This window comes from Xiphias gladius, chromosome 19 (genome assembly GCF_016859285.1).
Source record: "Xiphias gladius isolate SHS-SW01 ecotype Sanya breed wild chromosome 19, ASM1685928v1, whole genome shotgun sequence".
Lineage (NCBI taxonomy): Eukaryota > Metazoa > Chordata > Actinopteri > Istiophoriformes > Xiphiidae > Xiphias > Xiphias gladius.
In genome coordinates this window covers 16,636,239-16,661,103 of record NC_053418.1, presented here as the reverse complement: position 1 = coordinate 16,661,103, position 24,865 = coordinate 16,636,239, and the positions used below count along the sequence as shown (strand labels likewise).

The following is a 24,865-nucleotide window of genomic DNA, read 5'->3' as shown; positions in this document are numbered from 1 at the left end:
TTATAAAGGTCTGCAGTACATAGCCCGTTAATAAAAAAAAGATTGATTATATCTAATAAAGAGATGCTAACTAAGGGTAAAACTTTCTTAAGCAGCCTAATTGGGATGGGATCCATGAGATAGGTGGATGGTGAGATAGTAATCTTGTGAAGACATTTTTGACTAATGGTGTGTAGTCCAGCAATAGCAATTGAAAAGTTACCAAGCAATGGTTCGATAAAAGAGGATTCTGTGGAAAGACTGTTAAATGTCCAATTTCCATGCCATAAGTCAGGGCAAGGTCGAGGGTGTGGTTAAAACTGTGAGTGGATTTATTTACACTCTGAGCGAAGCCAATTGAGTCTAATAATGAGATTAATGCAGTGCTAGGGCTATCATTATCAACGTCCATACTGAAATCACCTTCTAAAATTACCCTTACTAAGGATTAAACTTTATACAGTAATCTGAGAATTCAGATACAAATTCAGAGTATGGGCCAGAAACGTGGTACACAATAACAAATAGAATAGGCTTTAATTTTTTCAATAATGGACGTGTAATAGTAAGCACCAAGCTCTCGAATGAATTATTACAGTGTTTAAGTTTAGGGTTGATTATAACGATTGAGTTGAAAATGGCTTCAACCTCAACTTTGTTCTTTTACCTGGTGAGAAACTACACTAAAGCTGATGTTAACTGAATCACCAACATGACTTGCATGGAATTAAGTAATTACAGTTCAGTGAACCTTACCTTTGAAAAGAATCAGGTCCCACCGAGATTTGAACTCGGATCGCTGGATTCAGAGTCCAGAGTGCTAACCATTACACCATGGAACCACACGCACTTATTGGCCATCCTAATACGAATAGAAATGAAGTGAGGACTGAAGTCCGCATTGGAGTTCTGATCCGTTCTAGCTGACAGACATACGTGGTTCCATGGTGTAATGGTTAGCACTCTGGACTTTGAATCCAGTGATCCGAGTTCAAATCTCGGTGGAACCTGTAGTTTTTTGAAAGGTGAGGCTCCCGTTGTATTGGTGGTTGAGTCAGCATCAGCTCAAGTGTAGTTTCCAAGTACAGAGGGTAAGCAGAAATACAGCATGACAACTAAAAGGAGGAAAGACAACATAGCACAATACAGGTACCAAGTAAAGATGATAAGAATGAGTACAGAGGGAGAGGAGCTTTGTACATCATGGGAAGTCCCCTGGCAGTCTAGGCCTATAGCAGCATAACTAGGGGAGGTTCCAGGCCAAGCCTGAGCCAGCCCTAACTATATGTTTTATCAAAAAGGAAGGTTTTAAGCCTACTCTTAAATGTGGAAAGGGTGTCTGCCTCCCGGACCCCAACTGAAAGATGGTTCCATAGTAGAGGAGCCTGATAACTGGAGGCTCTAGCCACCATTCTACATTTGGAGACTCTAGGAACCACAAGTAATCCTGCGTTCTGGGAGTGAAGTGTTCCACTGGGGAAATAGGGTACTATGAGTTCTTTCATATATGACGGGACCTGAACATTAAGGGCCTTGTAGGCGAGGAGGAGGATTCTAATTTTAAATTCTATTCTGGATTTTACAGGGAGCCAATGCAGCCAATCTAACACAGGAGAAATATGATCGCTTCTCCTGGCTCCTGTCAGTACTCACGCTGCAGCATTCTGGATCAGCTGGAGATTATTTAGAGATTTGTTGGGATAATAAGGAGTTGCAATAACTAGCCTAAAAGTAACAAAAGCATGGACTACTTTTTCTGCGTCTTTTTGTGACGGGATGTGCCTGATTTTTACAATGTTACCTAGGTGAAAAAAGGCAGTCCTAGAAGTTTGTTTTATGTCAGAGTGAAAGGACATACTCTAATCAAAGATAACTCAAAGAATCCAAACAGTGGTGCGGGGGTCCAGGGCAATGCCATCTAGAGTAACTATATCATTAGATAATGTGTTTCTGAGGTGTTGCGGGCCAAGTAGAATAACTTCAGTTTTGTCTGAGTTTAACGGTAGAAAGTTGCTGGTCATCCAGTTCTTTATGTCCTTAAGACCTGCTTGAAGTTTAGCTAATTGATTGGGCTTCATTGACAAGTACAATTGGGTATCATCTGCATAACAGTGGAAGTTTATGCAGTGTTTCCTAATAATATTGCCTAAATGAAGCATATATAAGGTAAATAGAACTGGTCCAAGCACAGAACCTTGTGGAACTCCATGACTATCTGGCTCAAGAGCAGGCTTTTTAAGAAGAGGTTTTCTTACAGATATTATAAAGGTCTGCAGTACATAGCCCGTTAATAAAAAAAAGATTGATTATATCTAATAAAGAGATGCTAACTAAGGGTAAAACTTTCTTAAGCAGCCTAATTGGGATGGGATCCATGAGATAGGTGGATGGTGAGATAGTAATCTTGTGAAGACATTTTTGACTAATGGTGTGTAGTCCAGCAATAGCAATTGAAAAGTTACCAAGCAATGGTTCGATAAAAGAGGATTCTGTGGAAAGACTGTTAAATGTCCAATTTCCATGCCATAAGTCAGGGCAAGGTCGAGGGTGTGGTTAAAACTGTGAGTGGATTTATTTACACTCTGAGCGAAGCCAATTGAGTCTAATAATGAGATTAATGCAGTGCTAGGGCTATCACTATCAACGTCCATACTGAAATCACCTTCTAAAATTACCTGTACTAAGGATTAAACTTTATACAGTAATCTGAGAATTCAGATACAAATTCAGAGTATGGGCCAGAAACGTGGTACACAATAACAAATAGAATAGGCTTTAATTTTTTCAATAATGGACGTGTAATAGTAAGCACCAAGCTCTCGAATGAATTATTACAGTGTTTAAGTTTAGGGTTGATTATAACGATTGAGTTGAAAATGGCTTCAACCTCAACTTTGTTCTTTTACCTGGTGAGAAACTACACTAAAGCTGATGTTAACTGAATCACCAACATGACTTGCATGGAATTAAGTAATTACAGTTCAGTGAACCTTACCTTTGAAAAGAATCAGGTTCCACCGAGATTTGAACTCGGATCGCTGGATTCAGAGTCCAGAGTGCTAACCATTACACCATGGAACCACACGTGCTTGCTAGCCATCCTAATAGGATGAGAAATGAAGTGAGGACTGAAGTCCGCATTGGAGTTCTGATCCGTTCTAGCTGACAGACATATGTGGTTCCATGGTGTAATGGTTAGCACTCTGGACTTTGAATCCAGTGATCCGAGTTCAAATCTCGGTGGAACCTGTAGTTTTTTGAAAGGTGAGGCTCCCGTTGTATTGGTGGTTGAGTCAGCATCAGCTCAAGTGTAGTTTCCAAGTACAGAGGGTAAGCAGAAATACAGCATGACAACTAAAAGGAGGAAAGACAACATAGCACAATACAGGTACCAAGTAAAGATGATAAGAATGAGTACAGAGGGAGAGGAGCTTTGTACATCATGGGAAGTCCCCTGGCAGTCTAGGCCTATAGCAGCATAACTAGGGGAGGTTCCAGGCCAAGCCTGAGCCAGCCCTAACTATATGTTTTATCAAAAAGGAAGGTTTTAAGCCTACTCTTAAATGTGGAAAGGGTGTCTGCCTCCCGGACCCCAACTGAAAGATGGTTCCATAGTAGAGGAGCCTGATAACTGGAGGCTCTAGCCACCATTCTACATTTGGAGACTCTAGGAACCACAAGTAATCCTGCGTTCTGGGAGTGAAGTGTTCCACTGGGGAAATAGGGTACTATGAGTTCTTTCATATATGACGGGACCTGAACATTAAGGGCCTTGTAGGCGAGGAGGAGGATTCTAATTTTAAATTCTATTCTGGATTTTACAGGGAGCCAATGCAGCCAATCTAACACAGGAGAAATATGATCGCTTCTCCTGGCTCCTGTCAGTACTCACGCTGCAGCATTCTGGATCAGCTGGAGATTATTTAGAGATTTGTTGGGATAATAAGGAGCTGCAATAACTAGCCTAAAAGTAACAAAAGCATGGACTACTTTTTCTGCGTCTTTTTGTGACGGGATGTGCCTGATTTTTACAATGTTACCTAGGTGAAAAAAGGCAGTCCTAGAAGTTTGTTTTATGTCAGAGTGAAAGGACATACTCTAATCAAAGATAACTGAAAGAATCCAAACAGTGGTGCGGGAGTCTAGGGCAATGCCATCTAGAGTAACTATATCATTAGATAATGTGTTTCTGAGGTGTTGCGGGCCAAGTAGAATAACTTCAGTTTTGTCTGAGTTTAACGGTAGAAAGTTGCTGGTCATCCAGTTCTTTATGTCCTTAAGACCTGCTTGAAGTTTAGCTAATTGATTGGGCTTCATTGACAAGTACAATTGGGTATCATCTGCATAACAGTGGAAGTTTATGCAGTGTTTCCTAATAATATTGCCTAAATGAAGCATATATAAGGTAAATAGAACTGGTCCAAGCACAGAACCTTGTGGAACTCCATGACTATCTGGCTCAAGAGCAGGCTTTTTAAGAAGAGGTTTTCTTACAGATATTATAAAGGTCTGCAGTACATAGCCCGTTAATAAAAAAAGATTGATTATATCTAATAAAGAGATGCTAACTAAGGGTAAAACTTTCTTAAGCAGCCTAATTGGGATGGGATCCATGAGATAGGTGGATGGTCAGATAGACATCTTGTGAAGACATTTTTGACTAATGGTGTGTAGTCCAGCAATAGCAATTGAAAAGTTACCAAGCAATGGTTCGATAAAAGAGGATTCTGTGGAAAGACTGTTAAATGTCCAATTTCCATGCCATAAGTCAGGGCAAGGTCGAGGGTGTGGTTAAAACTGTGAGTGGATTTATTTACACTCTGAGCGAAGCCAATTGAGTCTAATAATGAGATTAATGCACTGCTAGGGCTATCATTATCAACGTCCATACTGAAATCACCTTCTAAAATTACCTGTACTAAGGATTGAACTTTATACAGTAATCTGAGAATTCAGATACAAATTCAGAGTATGGGCCAGAAGCGTGGTACACAATAACAAATAGAATAGGCTTTAATTTTTTCAATAATGGACGTGTAATAGTAAGCACCAAGCTCTCGAATGAATTATTACAGTGTTTAAGTTTAGGGTTGATTATTACGATTGAGTTGAAAATGGCTTCAACCTCAATTTTGTTCTTTTACCTGGTGAGAAACTACACTAAAGCTGATGTTAACTGAATCACCAACATGATTTGCATGGAATTAAGTAATTACAGTTCAGTGAACCTTACCTTTGAAAAGAATCAGGTTCCACCGAGATTTGAACTCGTATCGCTGGATTCAGAGTCCAGAGTGCTAACCATTAGATGGCTATCCTAATACGATGAGAAATGAAGTTAGGACTGAAGTCTTGTTTTACCACTTTGCCAGGAGATTACTAATTCAGATCATTTCCATCATTTCCTGAGTAGTGGTGTTCAATTACCCGTCGTAGTTCATGGCTAACGGACCGCTGTGTTTATTTAAAGCCAACAGTAAAATCAATTAAACAAGGTAAGACATTTTAATCCAACTCCATTAGCCCGTAGTATAATCCCAGTAACGTTATATAGAAAATAAAGTGCTCAGATGGAGGTGTTGACTCTGACTCATGCATTTGTAGCGTTTGCACAGCATTACCAGGTATAACCGAGGTATTGTACTCTAGTACAACTTTGAGGTACTTGTATTTTGAGTTTTCCATTTTCTGCTATACTTCTACCCCACGAGAGACAAATATTTTACTTCTTAGACCATTTATAATGCTAGAGTAATGTAAGAGTAAGCCCCAAGCTTTCGAATGAATTATTACTGTGTTTAGGTTTAGGGTTGATTATTAAGATTGAGTTGAATATGGCTGCAACCCCAACTCTGTGCTAAGCTGTTGGGAAACTACACTAAAGCTGATGTTAACTGAATCACCAACATGACTTGCATTGAATTAAGTAATTACAGTTCAGTGAACCTTACCTTTTGAAAAGAATCAGGTTCCACCGAGATTTGAACTCGGATCGCTGGATTCAGAGTCCAGAGTGCTAACCATTACACCATGGAGCCAGACACACACCATGGTCACCTGGAAACGGATAAGAAGTGAACTGAGACCTTGCATCCATCCATGATGTGCATGCAATTAAGTATTTACAGTTAAATGAGGTCCATTGGTGTCCATGGTGTTCATAAATGTGAATGGTAACAGGAACCTTGGTTCATTGGTTTATGTCCATTTTTCTGCAGTAATTAAGTTATTTCAGTTCAGATTTCATGCTCTATTTGTGCTTACCTGCTGTGCTTAAAACTGCTGTGCTACTCCCCAGCTACGTCTGAGAACTGAATTGAGGACTTCATTTTCTCTTCCATATTTCCTACGAACACAAAAATTTGGCTGATTTAACATGAAAGACTTTCATTTACATTTCTATCCATATTTATTCACTTCTTTTACTGCATGTACATCTTAATTAATATATTGTTTATTTAATCATTTATAGTTTAGTTTTTGCACTAGTTAATAGGTGTATGTTCATTTTTGTGAAGTTCTTAAGTAATTTTGTGCTTTGATACATCGTTGAGGTGATGTTGACTTGACCACCACCATGATGTGAGCCTCATCTTTCAAAGAACTACAGGTTGCACTGAGATTTGAAGTCAGATCACTGGATTCAAAGTCCAGAGTGCTAACCATTACACCATAGAACCACATATTGTTCTTAAACTGTGTAAATTACTGGACGACTTAGACAATCTCTCCACTAAAGTAAATGCTTGGTTAGGCCCCAGTACTAATAGTTAAGTGTCCAGCTGCCAGAATCTACCATAAACAAATAAAACAGAAGTTGTGTTGATATATCACACCCCAAGCAAAAATCATGCTACAAATATACAAAACATAATCCCTTGCTATCCCTTAAGAAAGTAAGTCAAAGAACACAGACTAATTGTTGTATACATGCCCCCCCTGTCACGTCCTGCCCCTGGATAGCTGCAATGCCCATCCATGAAGATAAAAGCTAGGGCCGTGCTCTTAAGCATCCACACCAGGTATTATCATTTGTCCTAGATGAAGCTCAAGCTCAAGGAACCTCAGCAGGCACTGTTTCACTTTTTGTTGACTCCAATTCAAGGAATTTGGTAAATGTACTTTAGGCGTAGTGTTTGGGTGTGCTGTTTGTTAATTGGTGTTGCTTGCCTCTTGGCACCTCAACATTGCCGCCACCTGTCTCTGTCAGGAACCCCTCTCTCTTCTCTTCAGCCTTCTTAGCCAGATAATCATAAGTCAGTATCTTAGAAGCTGTAAATAAAGAAGCTTTGACTGAATTTGAAAAAAAGAAAAATTATCGAGTTTGAGAATGCAAACACACTGTGCCATAGGTCATGGGGCTCATCAAAGCAGAGTTAAACTCTGTTGGAACCCATTAAGCGTTTCCCCCAGTCTCATTAGAAATGATGCAGCCCGGTGAGGGACTGCGTTTTATCTGTCTCAAAGCTGTGACCATTAAAGGGGAAGTTTTTACATTCCTGTCCTCTGAAATAGTCCAGCCAGTGTGTGTAAACATTGACAACTCCGCGGCTCTCTCCCACACCTAGCAACTCAACCAGATGGCTTGATGCATCTCTCTGTGGATACTTTACAGTTAAAATGACACGTGTACAGCATTTTTCTAATGTTATTTCGGGATCACTTTATTGTTTTTTTGGAAGCATGCACGTGTACTGCCATCACATCGCGGTAATATTACTATGCCACTTGATTCATGACTCAGAGCATCAATCAGTGTAGCAAGTGTGGTGTAAATGCAATTGTTAGAATGTTTAAATGGTATTTATTCGTCTATTTAGTAATTTATTTATTTTTTTGTTTGTTTGTTTTTCTGTGTGTGTGTGTGGGGGGGGGCTGTTTGTTTTCGGGTTTTTTTTGTTTTTTGTTTTTTTTGGCATGCATACTGCTTTTGATTCTGAAGCTACAGACCCTCTCTACAAAACATCCACACTGCCCGACCCAAGACGTCAGCACGTCCCTACGTGCCCTGCTCTAATGTTGCCTTCAAACGCTCTCAGGACAGAGCTACCTCGATCTTTTCTCCGCCCTGTCTCGCAGCTTGATTGTAGCTTACTTCCATTAACACACCCCTTAATGATAACAATATTAATTCGACATGTTCCATTTTAAATGGATGATGGCAGTATATAATATGAGGCCAATTGCCGTTGTTAGTCAAAAACATCACAAGCGCTTCTGCTGGAGTGAGAGACTAAAAAAGAGAGTTCTCTTCAGAGATACGTACGAGAATTGTATGTTTTGACAACTAACGCTCGTGGTTGCTTAGTTCTTTCCGACATTTCTCACAGCACATGAAAGCAGCGTCGTTATTTTGCGTATGTGGTCTTGCGGGGCAAACGATGAAGAAAAACATGGTCATGTTATGAGTCTGGAGACGACGTTCACCTCTCTGAGGACAGCGCGACTGGACAAACCCCCCCTGTCCCGCTCATTTATGGCCCCGCCGCGTCGCGTCTGAATGATGTACGCCGCCGCTTTTGGATCCTGCCGTTACTCTGGGATGAGAGCGGAGGACCGGGGCCGGGAGATCGGGCACAGCGGAGCACGGCCGACGGGCGCGCCGAGCGTCGGGCCCGGTAAACACACGGTCGCGTGTTGCGTGTCAGAGTCGGAGAGCCAACGGCGAGGATAACCTTCGCGGGGGGGGTCGCGGCGGGCAGCCAGACATCCGAGTTTAAAGCAGGTGGGCCAGGGATGGGAAATGACACTGCACTCCTCCAAATTCATCCGCTTGAGCGAAGCAGGGTAGCCCTGCAGGCGAAATATCCCCGGAGGGAAAACGGTGTTTGGTAAACGTCGTTCCGACGGGGTTTGACGACGCTGCGTTTCGACTCTCACACAGCGCGGGCGGAGGTCTGCTTGGTGCAAGCGGCGTTGTTATTTCGGTGTCATCTCTTCACAGACATGTCCTTCACAATGGAGGATAGCCTGGAGTCGGGCTGGGTAGCTGTCCGCCCGAATGCGTTTGAGGAGAGGGAGAGGCATAAATTCGTTTTCATCGTCGCCTGGAACGAAGTGGAGGGTAAATTTGCCATTACGTGCCATAACAGGACGGTGCAGAGGAGAAGCTTTGGTAGGGACCCGCCAGCGGAGGTGACTAGTCAGGATGGGGACAAAACAAAATGGCCCGAAAGTCCCGTCAGGGATAAAGTATCGAGGAGCCCCGGCAAAGGAGCCAGGCAGGCTGCGCTTAAAGGCTGCAGCCCTAAAACCAAGTCCGCGATAGCAGCAAAACCAAGTCCGGTCAAAATTCAAACTGTTATTCAATCTGCGGCATCTCCCCGTAGTCCTGACACTGAGGTGTTAAAGTCCCTAAGAGAGGACCGACCGTCCCCCGCAGTGGAGGGCTTGGACCTGGAGGAGCTGGACAGTCTGAGCAGGGAGGACTGCAGCTGGGCCGGGCTCTTCTCCTTCCAGGACCTCCGGGCAATCCACCAGCAGCTGTGCTCTGTGAACTCGGACCTGGAGCCCTGCCTCCCGGTGTTTCCGGAGGAACCAGCCGGGATGTGGACCGTGCTGTTCGGCTCAGCGGAGGTACCCGAGACCGAAATGGATGAGCTGTGTTACAGTTTACAGGTGTACCTGGGCCATGCGCTCGATACGTGTGGATGGAAGATCCTGTCGCAGGTTCTGTTCACGGAAAACGACGACCCGGATGAGTACTATGAGAGCCTGAGCGAGCTGCGGCAGTCCGGGTACGAGGAGGCGCTCAACCGTGCCACAAAACGTCTGCAAGAGGTGAGAGTTTTGGTGATCTTCCCCCAGGATCTCCATGATTAAGTCAGTGCATAGTCCTCTTCTGCAACTCACATTCACGCCGTTGCACATCTGGACAACCAGGAGCATCCCAGTACAACCACTGTCTTTCTAATGTAGTGGCCACCCCAGCTGGACTGCTGGAAGCTGTGCCATGCCAAAAATGGTGGTGAGGAAGTTCGATGCACTAGCCATAAATTATTTAATAGATATAATTAATATGATTGCATCAGATTAAGTAAAAAACAATGCATCATACAGAAAAGGTTAACACGATCTTCATAAATCATACAACCACAAACGATGTAGGCTACATTTTAAGCATCACTTTAATCATATATTTTCTTATCTGGGAAATTTAAATAATCCAGTCCATCTGGTCCGTGCATCACCAGACATCTTTGCATTGCTATATGCGAGCCAACCAAAGTAAGATCAGCATGTGGACTTTTATGAAGTAAGCCAACTAAGAGAAGCTAACTTGGTTTGCATCAGGCACTAGATACCTAAAGCAGGAGAAGAACCGGGGTCTGTGAGAAAGAGAGGTCGCCAGAGGTTACAGTATGAAACAAGCTATATCACAATCTAACCTCTATAAGCATAGGCAAGATTAATATATACAGATGTATCATTTAACCCTCACACACAATGATCGGATATCTGATAGTGTTTACATTTATTTTTGCCACTCCTATGAGAGAAGTATCCTGAAAATCTGTGGAGGGACCGGCCCCAGTGGCTTGCTAGTAAGAGAAGAAACATTTTAAAATTTAGGTTGTAGCAGTAAGTAAGTCCTCTGTGGAATCTTATACCCTCAGCGTGGCTGCTGTCTGCTGCTGAAACAGCTGAGAGAGTCAAGTCTACACACAACACAAACACGCATTCACACAAGCACAGTCCAAGCGCTTAGTTCCTTGTAGAATTAACCTGTTGTTGTAATGTGCAAAGTCATCATCTGTGAGCAGCCGACTTTGCAGTGTCATTATTCAAAGTACAGTCACCGTTTTTAGTGGGACTCTCATGGTTATTTCTTATATTATTAAGAGTCAAGTAACACACAGTATTTTTCATTTTTAGTGATATCGAATCACTTACTTTAACATCCAATGTTATATATCAGATTTCTCTGTCTCTTTCGTGCTTATTATATATCACTGTCTTTCTGCTGTTGTGAGAACATGCACCAGAAAATCCAAGGATTTTTGGCAGGTGCAGGTAATGCTTTTATTACATACAATTCCAACTATCAAGAAAGAACTGTTACATAAATATTGATCGATTGGTTATTACTAGGATACACATCGGACAGTTTTACTCTGACCGGAGCAGAGTGAAAAGGCAAAATGGCTAAAAACAAGATTTAGAATTTTAGGCTACTGTGTCAAATAACATACAATATAGAATTGTGTAGTTGCAAACCAGCCACTGGTTTGTTCAAACATGTGATTATCATGCAGAAAAATCATGGTTCGATTATGGATTTTTGGCGTTATCCAGAGCGACCAATGTGTGGTAGTGATTATGAGTTCTGCATGCATTTTATAAACAGTTATAAAAGATGTCTTGAAGTTATAATATTAACAAACATTTCCGTGAAACACTTCTCTATGTAGATAATATAATCAAATACTTTCACAAATATTCAACTTATCAACTTAGTTCTGCTTTGTATGTGTCTTTGACTTGACACAGTGAAGACATGATCCAGACACCACACACACTCCAAGCCTGCTCATCTTGATTGATTAACTGCTCTATATATAAACAGACATTATATTGATAGTCACTGGCTCTCACATTCTCCCACTTATCAATGGCATTAGATGAATGCATCCTTGACTAATGGAGCCAGACAGTGCAAGAAATCCTTTGAGAGGACGTGGAAGAGTTATCCATCATTAGCGTTATGGCATTACTCCTGGCCATTATAGTGGATAGAGGATAAGCTTTGAGCGTTACCTGTGTTTATGAAATAAATGTCTTTCAAATACATGTAATATAGTACATGTAGTAAAGTAAAGAAAAAAAAAAGACTTTAAGATTACTCTGTTCATGCCTCCAGCAGTATGGTAAGGACAGCAAGGTCACAGCATATTAAATTTTATATCTGCTCGTATATTTCCTTTCATTGCAAAAGTAAAAAAGAGTCAAGAGAGTCCATCCATTTACACTGATGTGTTTACATGATTTTCTGGCCAAGGTGTTTCCTCTCTGCTCGGCTTTTTGGCAGTGAAAAGAGGCCGTGAGCAGCATAGACGAATCACCCACATGTCATTCCACCCAGTCAGTCCCACACCCACTCTCATTCTCACAGTTCAGGAACACACACACGCACAAACACACACACACGCGCGCACACACACACACAGATTAAAAAAGAATGAAAACCAGACACAGGAAATGTTCCCTTACTGCCTTTCCTGAGAAAAAAACATCAAACACTTTTCTTGAAGGTGTATTAGTCCTGAAGATGAAGGAGGAGCTGCTGATCTTATTCAGCTCTTTATCACAGCACGAGCTCTTCTGTCTGCAGTGGTAGTGCTCTGTAATTCATTGAAGCACATTTGCAGTTTGTTGTGTTGTAGGATCTCATGCACACACACGCATACACACACAAACACACACGCATCGATCTTCGCCCTTCATTTGAGGGCTGTGTTAATGGCTATTTCAGTGCTTGCCGGTATTGGCCTACAGGATTGTTCAGTCTGGCAAAAATGTGTGTGTATTGATCTTATTCCCAGAAGCAGAGAGGACTCTGCTTATTGATTGCACTCAGATACACTCTTATTATTTACTGTTACACAAAGCATCTGACAACGAGGTGCAGGTTTCCATTAAGTGCTGATTGGTACTTAAAAATATATTTAAGTATGTTCTACTGACTTTTGTTTACTTGGGTTATCTGAAATAGCTGCAACACTATTATACAGACAACAGAGAGTTGGAACCAAGCCACATGGCATCAGAAGATTACATTCCAGCTACTTACAGTATGTTTACCCTGTGCTTAACAAGGTCGCACAGAGATTTTAAAAGGGGCTATAAATATTTATCTGTTCTGATGTTCTGAAAGTTGATTGAATGTTGACTATAATAGAAGTAGCTTCTTGCGTGTGTATGTGATGCAGCTGCTGGAGAAGCACAAGACCATGGACAGTATGGTGGAGCTGTTGGAGCTATATGAGGAAGAAGACCAGGCCTATGGAGGTCTGCTGGAGGCCTCCACACAGCTGTACCAGTATCTGCTACAGCCTTTCAGAGACATGAGGGAACTAGCAATGCTACGCAGACAGCAGATCAAGGTAAGAATTTGCAGCTGTTTAAGTTTGCCGCTGAAATGTATATACAAGCATAAACAGGTATTTAAAAAGTCTGCTCCCCAGGAGACGGAGAAGCGTCCTCCACTTTGTTGGGGAATTTTTCTCATAACAACTAAATTATTAAGTCTCAAACAGAGTTTGGGCCCTAATCCTGTAGTGACCCAGTAATTTGCCAAGACCTGTCTGGCATTTTACCAAGCCTCTTCAACTTCCCATGAGTCACGATGCTCCACTGACAAGTGGACGACGCGGTAGACACACAAACACAGATGAGCAGGGGATTTCAGTAGTGAAAAATGGTGCAAGGTATTGATGACATCCAGCTAGGAGAAAATGACAAAGACAAAAATAACAAAAAAGTTTTCTTTGTTTTTTCTGGTAGTCTGGTCCCGTTGTTGTCGACCACGGGAAGTGGGATTTTTGTCTGACTCCTGGGGTTATTCTGATGCTATGCTTAACTAGCATACATGGGAATCTGGCTATTGTGCAGATGGGCCTAGATTCAGTGATGCATTTCTCTGGTTCTCCACAGGAACCGACACGGAGCAGTCATAAAACACAATGCGTGCTCACAGGAAATTCTCATGTCTCTTAAAATAGGTTCTCCTCTGTGTGTGTGCATCATTGTGTATGTATGTGAGTGTTTAACTGTAATGAATGATGCAAAGTGAATTCTCTAGTATATTCTGATAAGCTTTACGCCTTATGGTTAGTAAACAGAGGACCGAGGCTGGTGAATGGATAAATGGGGGAGAACCTTTGTTCAGTTGTTGCAGTGCTGATGGCACATTTATATTTAGCTCTCTGACTCACACATAGCACATCAGTAATAAAAAGACTTCAGTATCAAATTATCACATAAAATCCGTTAACAAAGAACACATATAACTGTTTCCAACGTTGGACGTGAACACCTTCCTTTCAGTTTTTTCCTTTTCCGCATTAACTGAAGCACTTGTGGGATGTTGCAGGTGGGGGTTGAGTGACATGCTGCGAGTTGCAATGGAGCAATATAGATCTCCAATTTCCTGAAGGTACACAGAGACATGAATAAGTCATGTTGTGTGTAGTGGTATAGGTTTACTGCAGGTACAGGTTGATGCCAACCCATTGGGATCAGCAGACACACAGCAGAAATGGAAAGACTGAGAGCAAAATGAACAAGCTCTCCAGTTTAGGTGTGGCTAGATAAATTTTCTCAAATCTCATTCCTCTGGGGAGGTGAGAACCTCCAGTGTCAGCTGAAGACAGTAATGTGAGCAGGCTGCAGTGTATTTTATTAAGCTAAGTGAGATCTTTTTACAGCGGAGGGAATTTATTCCATTTGATTCCAACGCAATTTCACACGTTGAGGTATTTTATTAACTTACTATGAATAAATAAAGGCCAATGAGGCGAATCACATTTTTTGCAATGAGAAAGATATATTTTAAAACTGCTGGATTAAAGTACTTGTTGAAGAGACTTCTTTTTTTCAGAATCCTGACACAGCTGAACTGCAGGACGTGAAGAAAACGTTTGTGCTGTCAATCAAATGGCACTGGGAACTATAATCAGACTTATAAAAGTTTAATTTGGAAAGCAATCTGATTCTAATAGATAAGAAAATTCTCTTGAATTTGACTTAAATAATTGAACAAAATCTATCGTTATGCTGAGATAACTGGTAGGACATGGTGATAAGATATAGAGCTGCTGGTTTGGATTTAACTTTTAATTTTATGACAACAGTTTTGTGTTACTGTCTATTCATTGGCTCATTTTCTGAATGGATGTCAAATCATGTCCTTTATTTTCAACCTGTCTTGTGGAGTGAGTAGTAACTAGAGGGCATAGTCTTGACTCACTTTTCGGTTCAAAAGGCTGCAAAAAGAATAAACCTGCATTCTGTACATTTAACTCTCATTTTTCTGGTACAAACCAGGAAACTATTACCAACAATGACCCACTATGTTAGTAATAGGTCAGAGCTGACACTTAGCTGTGTACGCTCTTACTCGCAAATCACGATTTCACTACTCCTTTTTTTTTGCCAGGGCTGGCAAGGATGAGCAGGCTCTAATCCTTTCTGTCTCTCTGTTGTTGCACTCTTGAACTCACAGGTCCCACCGAGCTTTGAAATCAGATCGCTGGATTCAGAGTGCAGAGTGCTAACCATTACATCATGGAAACTCTTACCTGTCTGAGGAAGGGAGAGGGAGGGAGGGTTAAACTGCATCTTCTGGGTCTATTTATAGCCTACAGTGTCTGTAGCTATGTGGGGGTTATTTGTCTTATTCCTTTTCCTTTTTCTGTCACTTCTTCCAATTCTGTATTTTTTGTAATAATTTCTATCTCTGACACGATCCAGTGTGATAGAATAACCTCTTCAGTCACACATCTCGTGCATTAACAAGGCACGAGAAGGCCATGCAGTAAAATTTAGATAGCTCTGTATATATTTTTAAAATTTTTTAAATGTTAAATTTTAGGTGGTAGGATTTCATGTAAAAGATTGGGGTTACTGAGAGTTTCAATACCACAAATCATTGGATGTAAATCTAAAATTAAACAATGTATAGGAATGCAATAAAGAAAAAGAAATAAATAAATCAAAATCAAAAGAATGAGCACTGGCACACTGACAGAAGGAAATTGCAGTGGTAAATGATACTGGTGCACTGCTGGGCAGTGCACTGTGAGCTGACGTGCAGAGTGGTTACTTAGGGTCACACAGGGAAGCTGTGTGGCTCTGTAACCCTCGCTGCTCGCTTTCCCTCTCGTGTGCTACACAGACACCTTTTGTTTTCCACTTGGATGTTTGGTAGTTCATTTTCCCAATTTTTTTCTTAATTAAATGTTTTTTAGTCAGCCCCAGCTCTGGGTTGATCAGTCAAGTAATTTTCAAAGATTGTTTTTTATGTATATAGTTATGGAGACATAGTAATGTCATATTCCCATTGTGGTCCTTAACGCTCTTCAGATGGTTTTACAATGCAGTGATTAAAAGATTAAGTATGTAATGCTGATATATTTAGAGGCAGCTTTATAAATGTTAAAATATTCAATTTACAGCTTCTTCCTTTTAAATACAGCAACAAAAAACAACAACAACAGTCTACAGCTTTACATTTTTTGCAATATCGGTTCCCTATGTTCTGTTCTAGATGCCAATGATACTTTTATGAGTTGGTTGAAAATCGATTTGTTGTTGACCTTGTGACACCATCTTAAGGATTTTTTAAAAGATTTGGTACTGCAGAGTATGAAAAAACAGTGTTTGTGCAAGTGTATGGATGTGTGTCTGAGTGTGCACATGGTAACTTGTATGGGAAAAATATTGCACATTAACAGTGCTTCCATGTGTGGGTGTGTAGCTCCCTCTCCAGGCCTACTTGCTGTGGTGAAACCAATGAAGTAGAGTGCAGATTTCTAACTTATCCTGTTCCTCAGTAAATTCAGAACTTGCTTTCTCTACAACATTTGCAGGGTATATTAACTATACTGTCATGTATACCATTTCCTAATGGCTCCTAAGTATTATTAGGGGAAACATTTATATAACTTTTTTTTTCTCTCCCTTTTTTTTAAGCCAGTTCCCTCTTACCACTAAGTGGCAGTAATGTGTCACACATCATTCCAGCCACTCTGAATCTCAAATGAGAAAGAAGCAGTGTTATCTTATTGGTTTGGACTGTAATGAATGTGCTTCTAACTCCTCTGTATTATTAAGACTGCATTGTCCTTTTTTTAGACTTTATTTTTCAGAGGATAAAGCTTTTATCTCATCACACTCCCTCACTGACACCAATCATTGCTCTTCATCTTTCTGACAGAAATATGTTCATCCTCTCTCAATAGATTTCCATGGAGAATGACTACTTGGGCCCGAGGCGAATCGAAGCTCTAAAAAAGGAGGACACCGACTGGCAGAAGAAAGCTCAGGAGGCGGTCCTCAACATCCAAGAGTTTACTGTAAAATACTTTGAGATCACTGCCAGAGCCCAGAAAGGTACAGTATGCCGTCACTGTGACTGCCAATGTAAAGTTGACAAAGCAGCAGAGGAATGATATTGAATAATCACACAAAGCACACACACACACACACACACACACACACACGCAGTAGTAGTTTTTGCCTGCTATTGACCCGTGTGTGCTTTGGAATGCCAGGGTTAATGTGATCTGGTATTAATGAGGCAGTGCAGACAGCTTTGCTTTGACAGGGACAGGAGGAAACAAGGACAACCTATTGATCAAACAGCTCTGCCATCAGATTCTCTCTGCGCAGGGTTAGTCCACAATGTGCCCCTGCTTATCCCAGTTTTTCTCCACCACCGATTGGTCCATTCATCTGACACTTAGTAGATCAAAAATCAAATAAGTGAGTGGCTTCCAGTGCAGGATGGAAAGAAAGAAGTTGTAATGTTAAAATGGGGCCAATAGATATCTGTCTCTACATTATTATTGCGATAAACATTTAGAGACTTTAGTCATCATGTTTGTGCCTCACTCTCACATGAGCATATGTCACATTTAACTGTGTGGAAGTTTCACTCAGTCACCTGTATATTGTGTTTTGTTTGTTTGTGTTTGTGTTTGTGTTTGTGTGTGTGTGTGTGTGTGTGTGTGTGTGTGTGTGTGTGTGTGTGTGTGTGTGTGTGTGTGTGTGTGTGTGTGTGTGTTTGTGTTTGTGTGTGTGTAGGGGTGTATGAGCGTATGAAGGTGGACCAGCGTAAGTTTGGTAAATCTTCATGGACAGTGGCGGTAGAGCGCATGGAGAGACTGCGCTACTCTGTCGCCAAGGAAACCCTGCAGCTCCAGAGAGCCAGGGAGATCTGTCTGGAGCAGAGGAAACACACGCTTCGAGAGGAGGTGTAGTAGTAACACTCGGCAGCACACAAAACACATACGCGCACAATTACAGACCGTTGTTCTGTGACTTTGTTTTTTCTCCCGTCCCCTCAGATGCAGAGTCTGTGTAGCAGTGAGGATGCGATGGCCCTCTTAGACCACATGGAGACACAGTACTATGAGCTCCAGCTCCAACTGTATGACATCCAGGCTGATATATTACAGTGTGAAGAGCTGCTCCTCACCGCTCAACTAGACAGCATTCGCAGACAGATGACAGGTATGGCCTTATTTTGGCTGAATTTACTAGCTGCAAGAGAATCCCGAGAAGACACTACATTTCACAAACTATTCTATACTGTTGGCTGTGCATGAATCTGCTACAAAACAGTCTGAATTAAAAAACATGTCAAAAACATGAAAGTCTATACATTTATGTACATGTGCTTTCAGAGCATCAGGATGAAGTGGTGTACTATGACACCTTTGAAAGTGCAGATGATATTACAGAGGACGATACTGCAGAGAGGGAAGAGCTGCGCAGACTTCAGGTCAGCGCTCGACAGCTGGAGGCAAGAAGGGGGCGCATCACTGCCAAGCGCTCCTATCTGAGGAACAAGAGGGTATGTATCCTGTACTCGCACTTATTTTCATTCCTGAAGTGTATCCTGGTTTCTACATGCTGTTAGTGCATACTATTCAATATATAGAATTGGGCGTGTGTGCTGCACTTTGTTTGAATGGGCTTTATTTCCAAGCAGAAGTGACCCCCTTGAAACTGTGCCCTGTTTAGCTCCTCTGCTATGTCAAAAACGTATTTTATCAAGAAACAGCTAAAAATATCCTAACAATCAATGGAGAAATCTCTTGTCTGTCCTTCAATTTTCTCAACAACCGCTCATCCAACCAGCTTTAAACTTCACCTGTGTCTTGTTGAGGACCCAAGGAAGTGCAGTGTCAACTGTGAAGTTCTCTGTAGGAGCGGTTTTCTTGAGAAACAAAAAAAGAGAAATATTAAATGACAGTCGGTTAGGGCTTGGGCAACTTATCCACGTCGTCGATTAGACTAGACATCAAAGCATGGATTCCCCAAAAAACAAGCTCCAGCTACAAAACCTCACACTGGATCAGCTAAAGTGTGGGACTTTTTTAGACAGAGACCCAAGCTCTGCAAATTGGAAATGGCTTATCGCAGCATTACAACTGTTATGCACTGACACTTGAAGCAAAAGCAACCAGGAGCACTATGTTTAAGACGCAGCGACAGGATTATTAACTGGCGGAGCAAGTAATTTATGCACTGCTGCTGTTATGGTAACATAACGTTACACCATTTGCCATCTAACGTTGTTATTCGTTGTATATTTTCTGTTTCCTTTAATGCCCATGTATGAGTGACAAAATGTCTTAAATTAACATTAAGACGTTCCAAATATTTTCCTTTCTGATGCAAAAATACATTTGCCAGTTATTTTCTTAGCTGCATATTAGTCCAGTGATGAAATAAATCAATGTCATGCCCATTTTAAGTTTTAAGTCAAATTTATCTAAAAATACTGATACTATAGTATATATACTATACACTATAAATGCTGACAGCAAAAATACTGATTCTCCAGATCAATGAACACACAGTGATTAAATTAAGCTACATTCACTTGCAAATTAGTAGGTACACCTAAATAAAACTAATGCAGTATAATACAACAGGCCTGCAATAAATCCTCCCTTCATGACGGTTATAATGTTCAGTTTAATTGAACCTGTTTGAAAAGAGGTGTTGTTTTTTTTCAATGGTCAACAGCACCACAAATAACCACAGCCTCCAAAACGACCATTAAAATAAAGGGAGGATTTATTGCAGGTCTGTTGTATTATATTGCTTTTGTTTGAGTGTATGTGTCACAGCAGTCCTTTTGAATTTGTGGTCCAGTATTTTCAGATCAGGTATCTGACAAATTGGGTCTGTTGTTATTATTAGTATCATAACACAGCAGTGATGTGTACATTAGATGATGATGATTAGGTGATTGAATAAAATATTTAACTATTAATTACATAACAAGCACGTTTTGAATGGGCACTGCACTAGTGCCCTTATATTTAAATTTGCTCGTACTTGCTGCCTCTCCTCCCGCTTTACTGTCGATTATACTGTTCAGAAATCATAGGAATTTTATATTATGATGAAAGATATTTTTTTTGTTATGCACTCTATACTTGACAATATTGGATTAACTTGTGAGATTACACAAATAGTAGAAACATAAATGACTCATATGATATAAACTAGGAAGATGTAATAAGTAAAATGTCAAATGTAAAAAACCTCCAGCAACTGATGACCTGTTATCTTACATGTCCACTATCTGTCAAAAGAGTCAATGATGCCTACATTAAAATTATAAAGGCACATGACGATAAATTGCCCTAAACTGATATTTATTCAATTATGTTACAAGACACAGGCCTACAAGGTTTTGTTGCAGCAGTTGTTTCATTGTTGGCAGTGTGCATGATGCTGTGTGGATCAATGTGTTGATGTTTTTTCCACCCGCCTTTCTGCAGGAGATCTGTGTATCCAACCACACTCAGAAACAGCAGAAACGTCAAACCATCCACAAAGACTCTCTACCCCGCCAGGTATTACAGGTAGTCGTTTATAAAAAATTATGCGACTATGTATCTATATAACTTTATCAGTAGCTCTCACCTACTCTAAACTGCAAAATTTTCCAGCTGAAAAATGAAGAAGAGGAAGATGAGGAGAGGAAGAACAGCAGAGTAAGTCAGGAGAGACAGAGAACTCTGGACAGATTACGCACTTTCAAACAGGTATGTGCCGTCTTATTATCTGTAAGCATCCCAATTTTTTTTCATTTTTTGCTTACTGATTACCTCCTGTTTATGGACTCTCTGTGTCTTTCTTTAGCGGTACCCAGGTCAGGTGATTCTGAAGTCCACTCGACTACGCGTGGCCCACACCAGAAGAAGGGAGCGAGGAAGGAGCATGGAAACGAGTAGCGTGAGTGAGAGGGAGGAGTGTGTGGACTCTGTTTACGTCCAGACGCAGAGACAGCCGCTGTGTCTCAGTACCAGCGTGCAGACGGACCCCAGCCCCAGCTCCACGCTCACCACTCAGCCCGTCACAGCTCTTACAGCATCCCTTCCTCCTTTGCCTGTGCCCAGTCCTGCAGACTCCTCCTGCTCCCCCTGCTCCCTGTCCTCACTGCTGGCATCCCCTATCTCCTCTCCTCCTCCTCCACCCCCTCCACCTCCCCCGCCAACGAGGGAGGGGCCCTCGCCTTCCGGGAGCCCGGGCCGGCATGGGCAGAAGGCAGAAGGGAAGAGTGCAGCAGAAGAGCTCTCTCTTTCCCCACTCGGACCATTCATCCCTCGCTTCTTTGATAGCAGCCAACTGCTGAGTGCCCGGAAAAAGCTGAGGAAGACTCCAGAGTTTGACACCAGCAGAAGAGGTAGGGGGACCATGTAGTACCATAGAAGTTTCTCAGGGCTCTGTTAAGGTATCTAGTTACTGTAACCAATCGTCGTCTGTCTTCCTCTCCTCTCCCTGCACGCAGTTAGCTCACCCATGGACGAGGTGCTGGCCTCCCTGAAAAGAGGCAGCTTCCACTTGAGGAAGGTCGACCAGCGGTCCATTCCTTCTGCCAAGGGTGACGATGATCCCAACAGCATCTTGGCTCAGATTCGCAAGGGGGTCAAGCTGAGGCGCGTCCCCCATAAGGAGAGAAAAAACCAGGGAGAGCTTCTGGCCTCCACCGACCCCCTGACCAGGAGCATTCATGAGGCGCTGCGCCGCATCAAGGAGGCCTCACCAGAGTCTGATTCGGATGACGACGGGCTGGCCGGCCCCGACTGGGAAAGCTAGGGCTCAAGGCTCAGGCGCACCAAATAACACACACACACAAATGCCTGCACACACTGTACTGTACTGCAATGTAGAGAGCTGTGCTGTACTGTAAACAGACACACACAAAAGCACATACAATTACTCACTCACTGACACTCAAGTACACACAGCCCAGTCACACACATACCTAGTGACTATGCCAAGGCCTGAGTCATACTGATTATCACCAACTCACCAAATGCTCCAAAGGTCTATCTTCAACCTGTTCATTTGTTTTTCGCACTGCATTCACCATCGTGGAGGACATGAATTGTGTTTTTTATTTCTACTGTATGTCACTGTGGTTTTATTCCTGTAACCAGACTGTAATGATGCCATGTTTATTTGTTATTTTTATCAGTTGTACTGTTGAAAAGCTCTGCACTGGCCCTCTGTGGCAATATTAATATTCAGAAACAGCACATAATACATTTTATACCAACACACCGCACTGGCAGTTATTTGTGAAACTGAAAACCTCATACAGAAAGTAGTGCTGAGACGTGTGTGATCTTTTCCACCTTCCCCAAAGCATTAGAACTGTAACTATAACAAAATATGTGGGTATAGTTGCTCATTTGGGACTTGAGACTGAAAAGACAAATAGAAGATTACAAAGAACTTGGATCACTGGATCTACTGTCCAGATTGTAAACCATTACACCATCAAGCATCACCTCTCCTCTATTTTTGCTCAACCAGTGTATTATGACTGAGCCACACTGTACTGCACAGCGGGTTTTGTCCTGTCACATGTGGTTGTGGTAGTGTCAGATAGTATAAACACTACTGCTTGTCTAATCTGACACTGTAAAAAATACTTTAAATCCTTTAGTCTGTCACAGCAGATTCGTGCCCCTCCCCCGCTCTTGTCCTCTTCCACCCCCAACACTATGTGGGTGAGGGAATATGTATCGACCCATCTGTTCGACCGCAGCACATGGACAGGCTGGTGGGAGATATGCAGAGTCACTATAGGTTTATTAGTTGGTGCCACATCAAACAACATCTCTGAACGGAAGCTGGTCACCTAGACTTTCTATAGTGGAGTGGAAGCCACGGTTAGTGTCTGCATTCTTTGTAATATGTGGGCGGACTTGGTTGGTGATTCCCAAACTTCGTATGTGGGATAGTCACGGCAGAGCTGTGAAACCGGTCACGCTTGTTTGAATGATGGATGGCATGTGGGAGGCTAGATTCTCTTACAGCTGTAGGGAGCCACTGTGGGCTGTGGAGCAGGCGGTCGTGATTGATGTGGTTTCTTCTACCATGTTATTCACTCTCCCTCCTCTTCTCTTTTGCATCTTTCCTAATTTCTTTCTCTGCACTCAGTGGGCAGAACCACACAGTAGGTCTGTTACTCACAGTGCTGAAGGTGAAAACACGCTCATGCACACATGGACTCAGGCACTGAACTCACAGCAAATGTGCAGAAACATTTTAGTGGCAAAGCTAGTCCACAGCCTCTACTCACAAGTCTTTTTTTTTTTTTTTTAGGAATGATTTCAGCCCTTTGATGATACATAATGCACATTCTGAATCACGTTATCTGCACGACAACAACATTCTTTCTCGTTTGTTGTGTTATCACTGATGAAACATTATAACTGTGGTAGTTGAGTAAGTTTAAAAGCACTGATAATGTGGAATTAGCCCCTAAAAAATTGTGACGGAAGGACGGTATGAAGGGACCAGCGAGATGCTTAGTAGCACAGGAATTCACACAAACCTACATTAACATGAAGCAAAAAGATGTGGATTCCTAAACTAAGCTCTGAGTCTGGAGCAGCCTCAGCATGCACTGTCTTAAACAGCTTTGGTGAAAGATTTGTACTTTTTCTCTTGTGCCTGTGTTGAGAGCCATTCATAGATCAATCAGGAGGCAGACAGTGTAGAATCTGAACAGGCATGGAGGTATGAGTCACATTATACAGCTTGAAAGTAGCTCAGTGCTATACAGGTTTGATTATGTTTCCTGGCAGAGCAAATATGAGGCACTTTTACACCTCTTCTGTCAGTGTCAGCACAATCTTCTTTCATGGTACCCTCATCATGTAGCCACGGAAAACCTGACCTGACTCTTTACTTAAACCTAACTCAGACCACGCCTGACTTGATGTCACTATAACTGACTGTGGCAAAGTTCCCAAAAGATGTTCGTGCTAAAGTTTATGTTGCTCCAATAAACAGTGACCAACAATGTGCTCAAAACTTTTGGGAAACTGGGCTCAGAAGGTGAAACCTCTGCCATGAACCACCTATCACCTGACTAACCTTAGAAACCCACTGTCATGTGTTTTACACTTACCTTTATCTATAAATAACCTTAACACAGCTTTTTTTGTCAGCTAACTGTTATTTTGCATTACATTTCATTGCTTTGTTTTTATCCTGTGTTTTTTTTCCAAAGCATTTCCGGCCAAATTGTTGTGATGTGTTAGCTTCTGAACATTTCCTATGTAGACCTTTTATCCACACAGGCTGACAACATATGACCCTTTGTCTGAATAAGTAGTCACTTGAGACGTGCAATATAAGTATAGAGAAATACAAGAAAAGGGATGAAAAAACTTGGGTTGGTGATAATGAGATCTGATTGATTGCCTAAAACAATAGACTTATTAAAGATTAGAATACCCCTTTACCTATAGTTCTAACATTTTCATTTATTCAGTTCTTCTTTTTTTTTTACAACCTTGCACCTGCATTTGAATAAAACTGTGTGAAGCAAATTCTGAGATTGTCTGTTTCACTGTTGAATAATTTAGTTAATAAGGTGTTTTTAATGAAAGAAAGAGAAAAAAAAAGAAAGAAACGGAACAAAAGCAATTTGTACACGCTGAATTCTGCGGTCACTGTATTTGAATATAAAACATAACATTTCTTAGTTCACAGAGGTGTGTTCTCAGCCTAGTCTTTTTTTGAATTCCAACAAAGGATTTAGCTTGGCTGAAGCACCAACAGGTGTGTCTCCTGATCGTTTTTCACCAGCATTTGGTGTATCCTTTCACCTGAAAACACA

At 41.6% G+C, this 24,865-nt stretch overlaps 1 protein-coding gene and 5 non-coding genes across 6 annotated transcripts; 3 read left to right on the top strand and 3 right to left on the bottom strand.

Moving 5' to 3' along the window:
- Window positions 1–749: 749 nt before the first annotated feature.
- Window positions 750–821, bottom strand: trnaq-cug. Its single transcript has one exon. It is a non-coding gene; the product is annotated as a tRNA-Gln (tRNA).
- A 96-nt stretch (window positions 822–917) lies between these two features.
- On the top strand, window positions 918–989 carry trnaq-uug. Its single transcript has one exon. It is a non-coding gene; the product is annotated as a tRNA-Gln (tRNA).
- A 1,999-nt stretch (window positions 990–2,988) lies between these two features.
- Window positions 2,989–3,060, bottom strand: trnaq-cug. Its single transcript has one exon. It is a non-coding gene; the product is annotated as a tRNA-Gln (tRNA).
- A 96-nt stretch (window positions 3,061–3,156) lies between these two features.
- trnaq-uug lies at window positions 3,157–3,228 on the top strand. Its single transcript has one exon. It is a non-coding gene; the product is annotated as a tRNA-Gln (tRNA).
- Window positions 3,229–5,945: 2,717 nt separating this feature from the next.
- On the bottom strand, window positions 5,946–6,017 carry trnaq-cug. The gene has a single exon. It is a non-coding gene; the product is annotated as a tRNA-Gln (tRNA).
- Window positions 6,018–8,368: 2,351 nt separating this feature from the next.
- LOC120805667 (junction-mediating and -regulatory protein-like) lies at window positions 8,369–24,556 on the top strand. The gene is made up of 10 exons (XM_040156111.1): window positions 8,369–9,759; window positions 12,909–13,082; window positions 16,941–17,091; window positions 17,785–17,954; window positions 18,048–18,213; window positions 18,387–18,556; window positions 20,502–20,576; window positions 20,673–20,768; window positions 20,866–21,409; window positions 21,515–24,556. The coding sequence occupies exons 1-10, from the start codon at window positions 8,926–8,928 to the stop codon at window positions 21,820–21,822; spliced, it is 2,688 nt and encodes an 895-aa protein (XP_040012045.1). The 5' UTR covers window positions 8,369–8,925; the 3' UTR covers window positions 21,823–24,556.
- The last annotated feature ends 309 nt before the right edge of the window (window positions 24,557–24,865 follow it).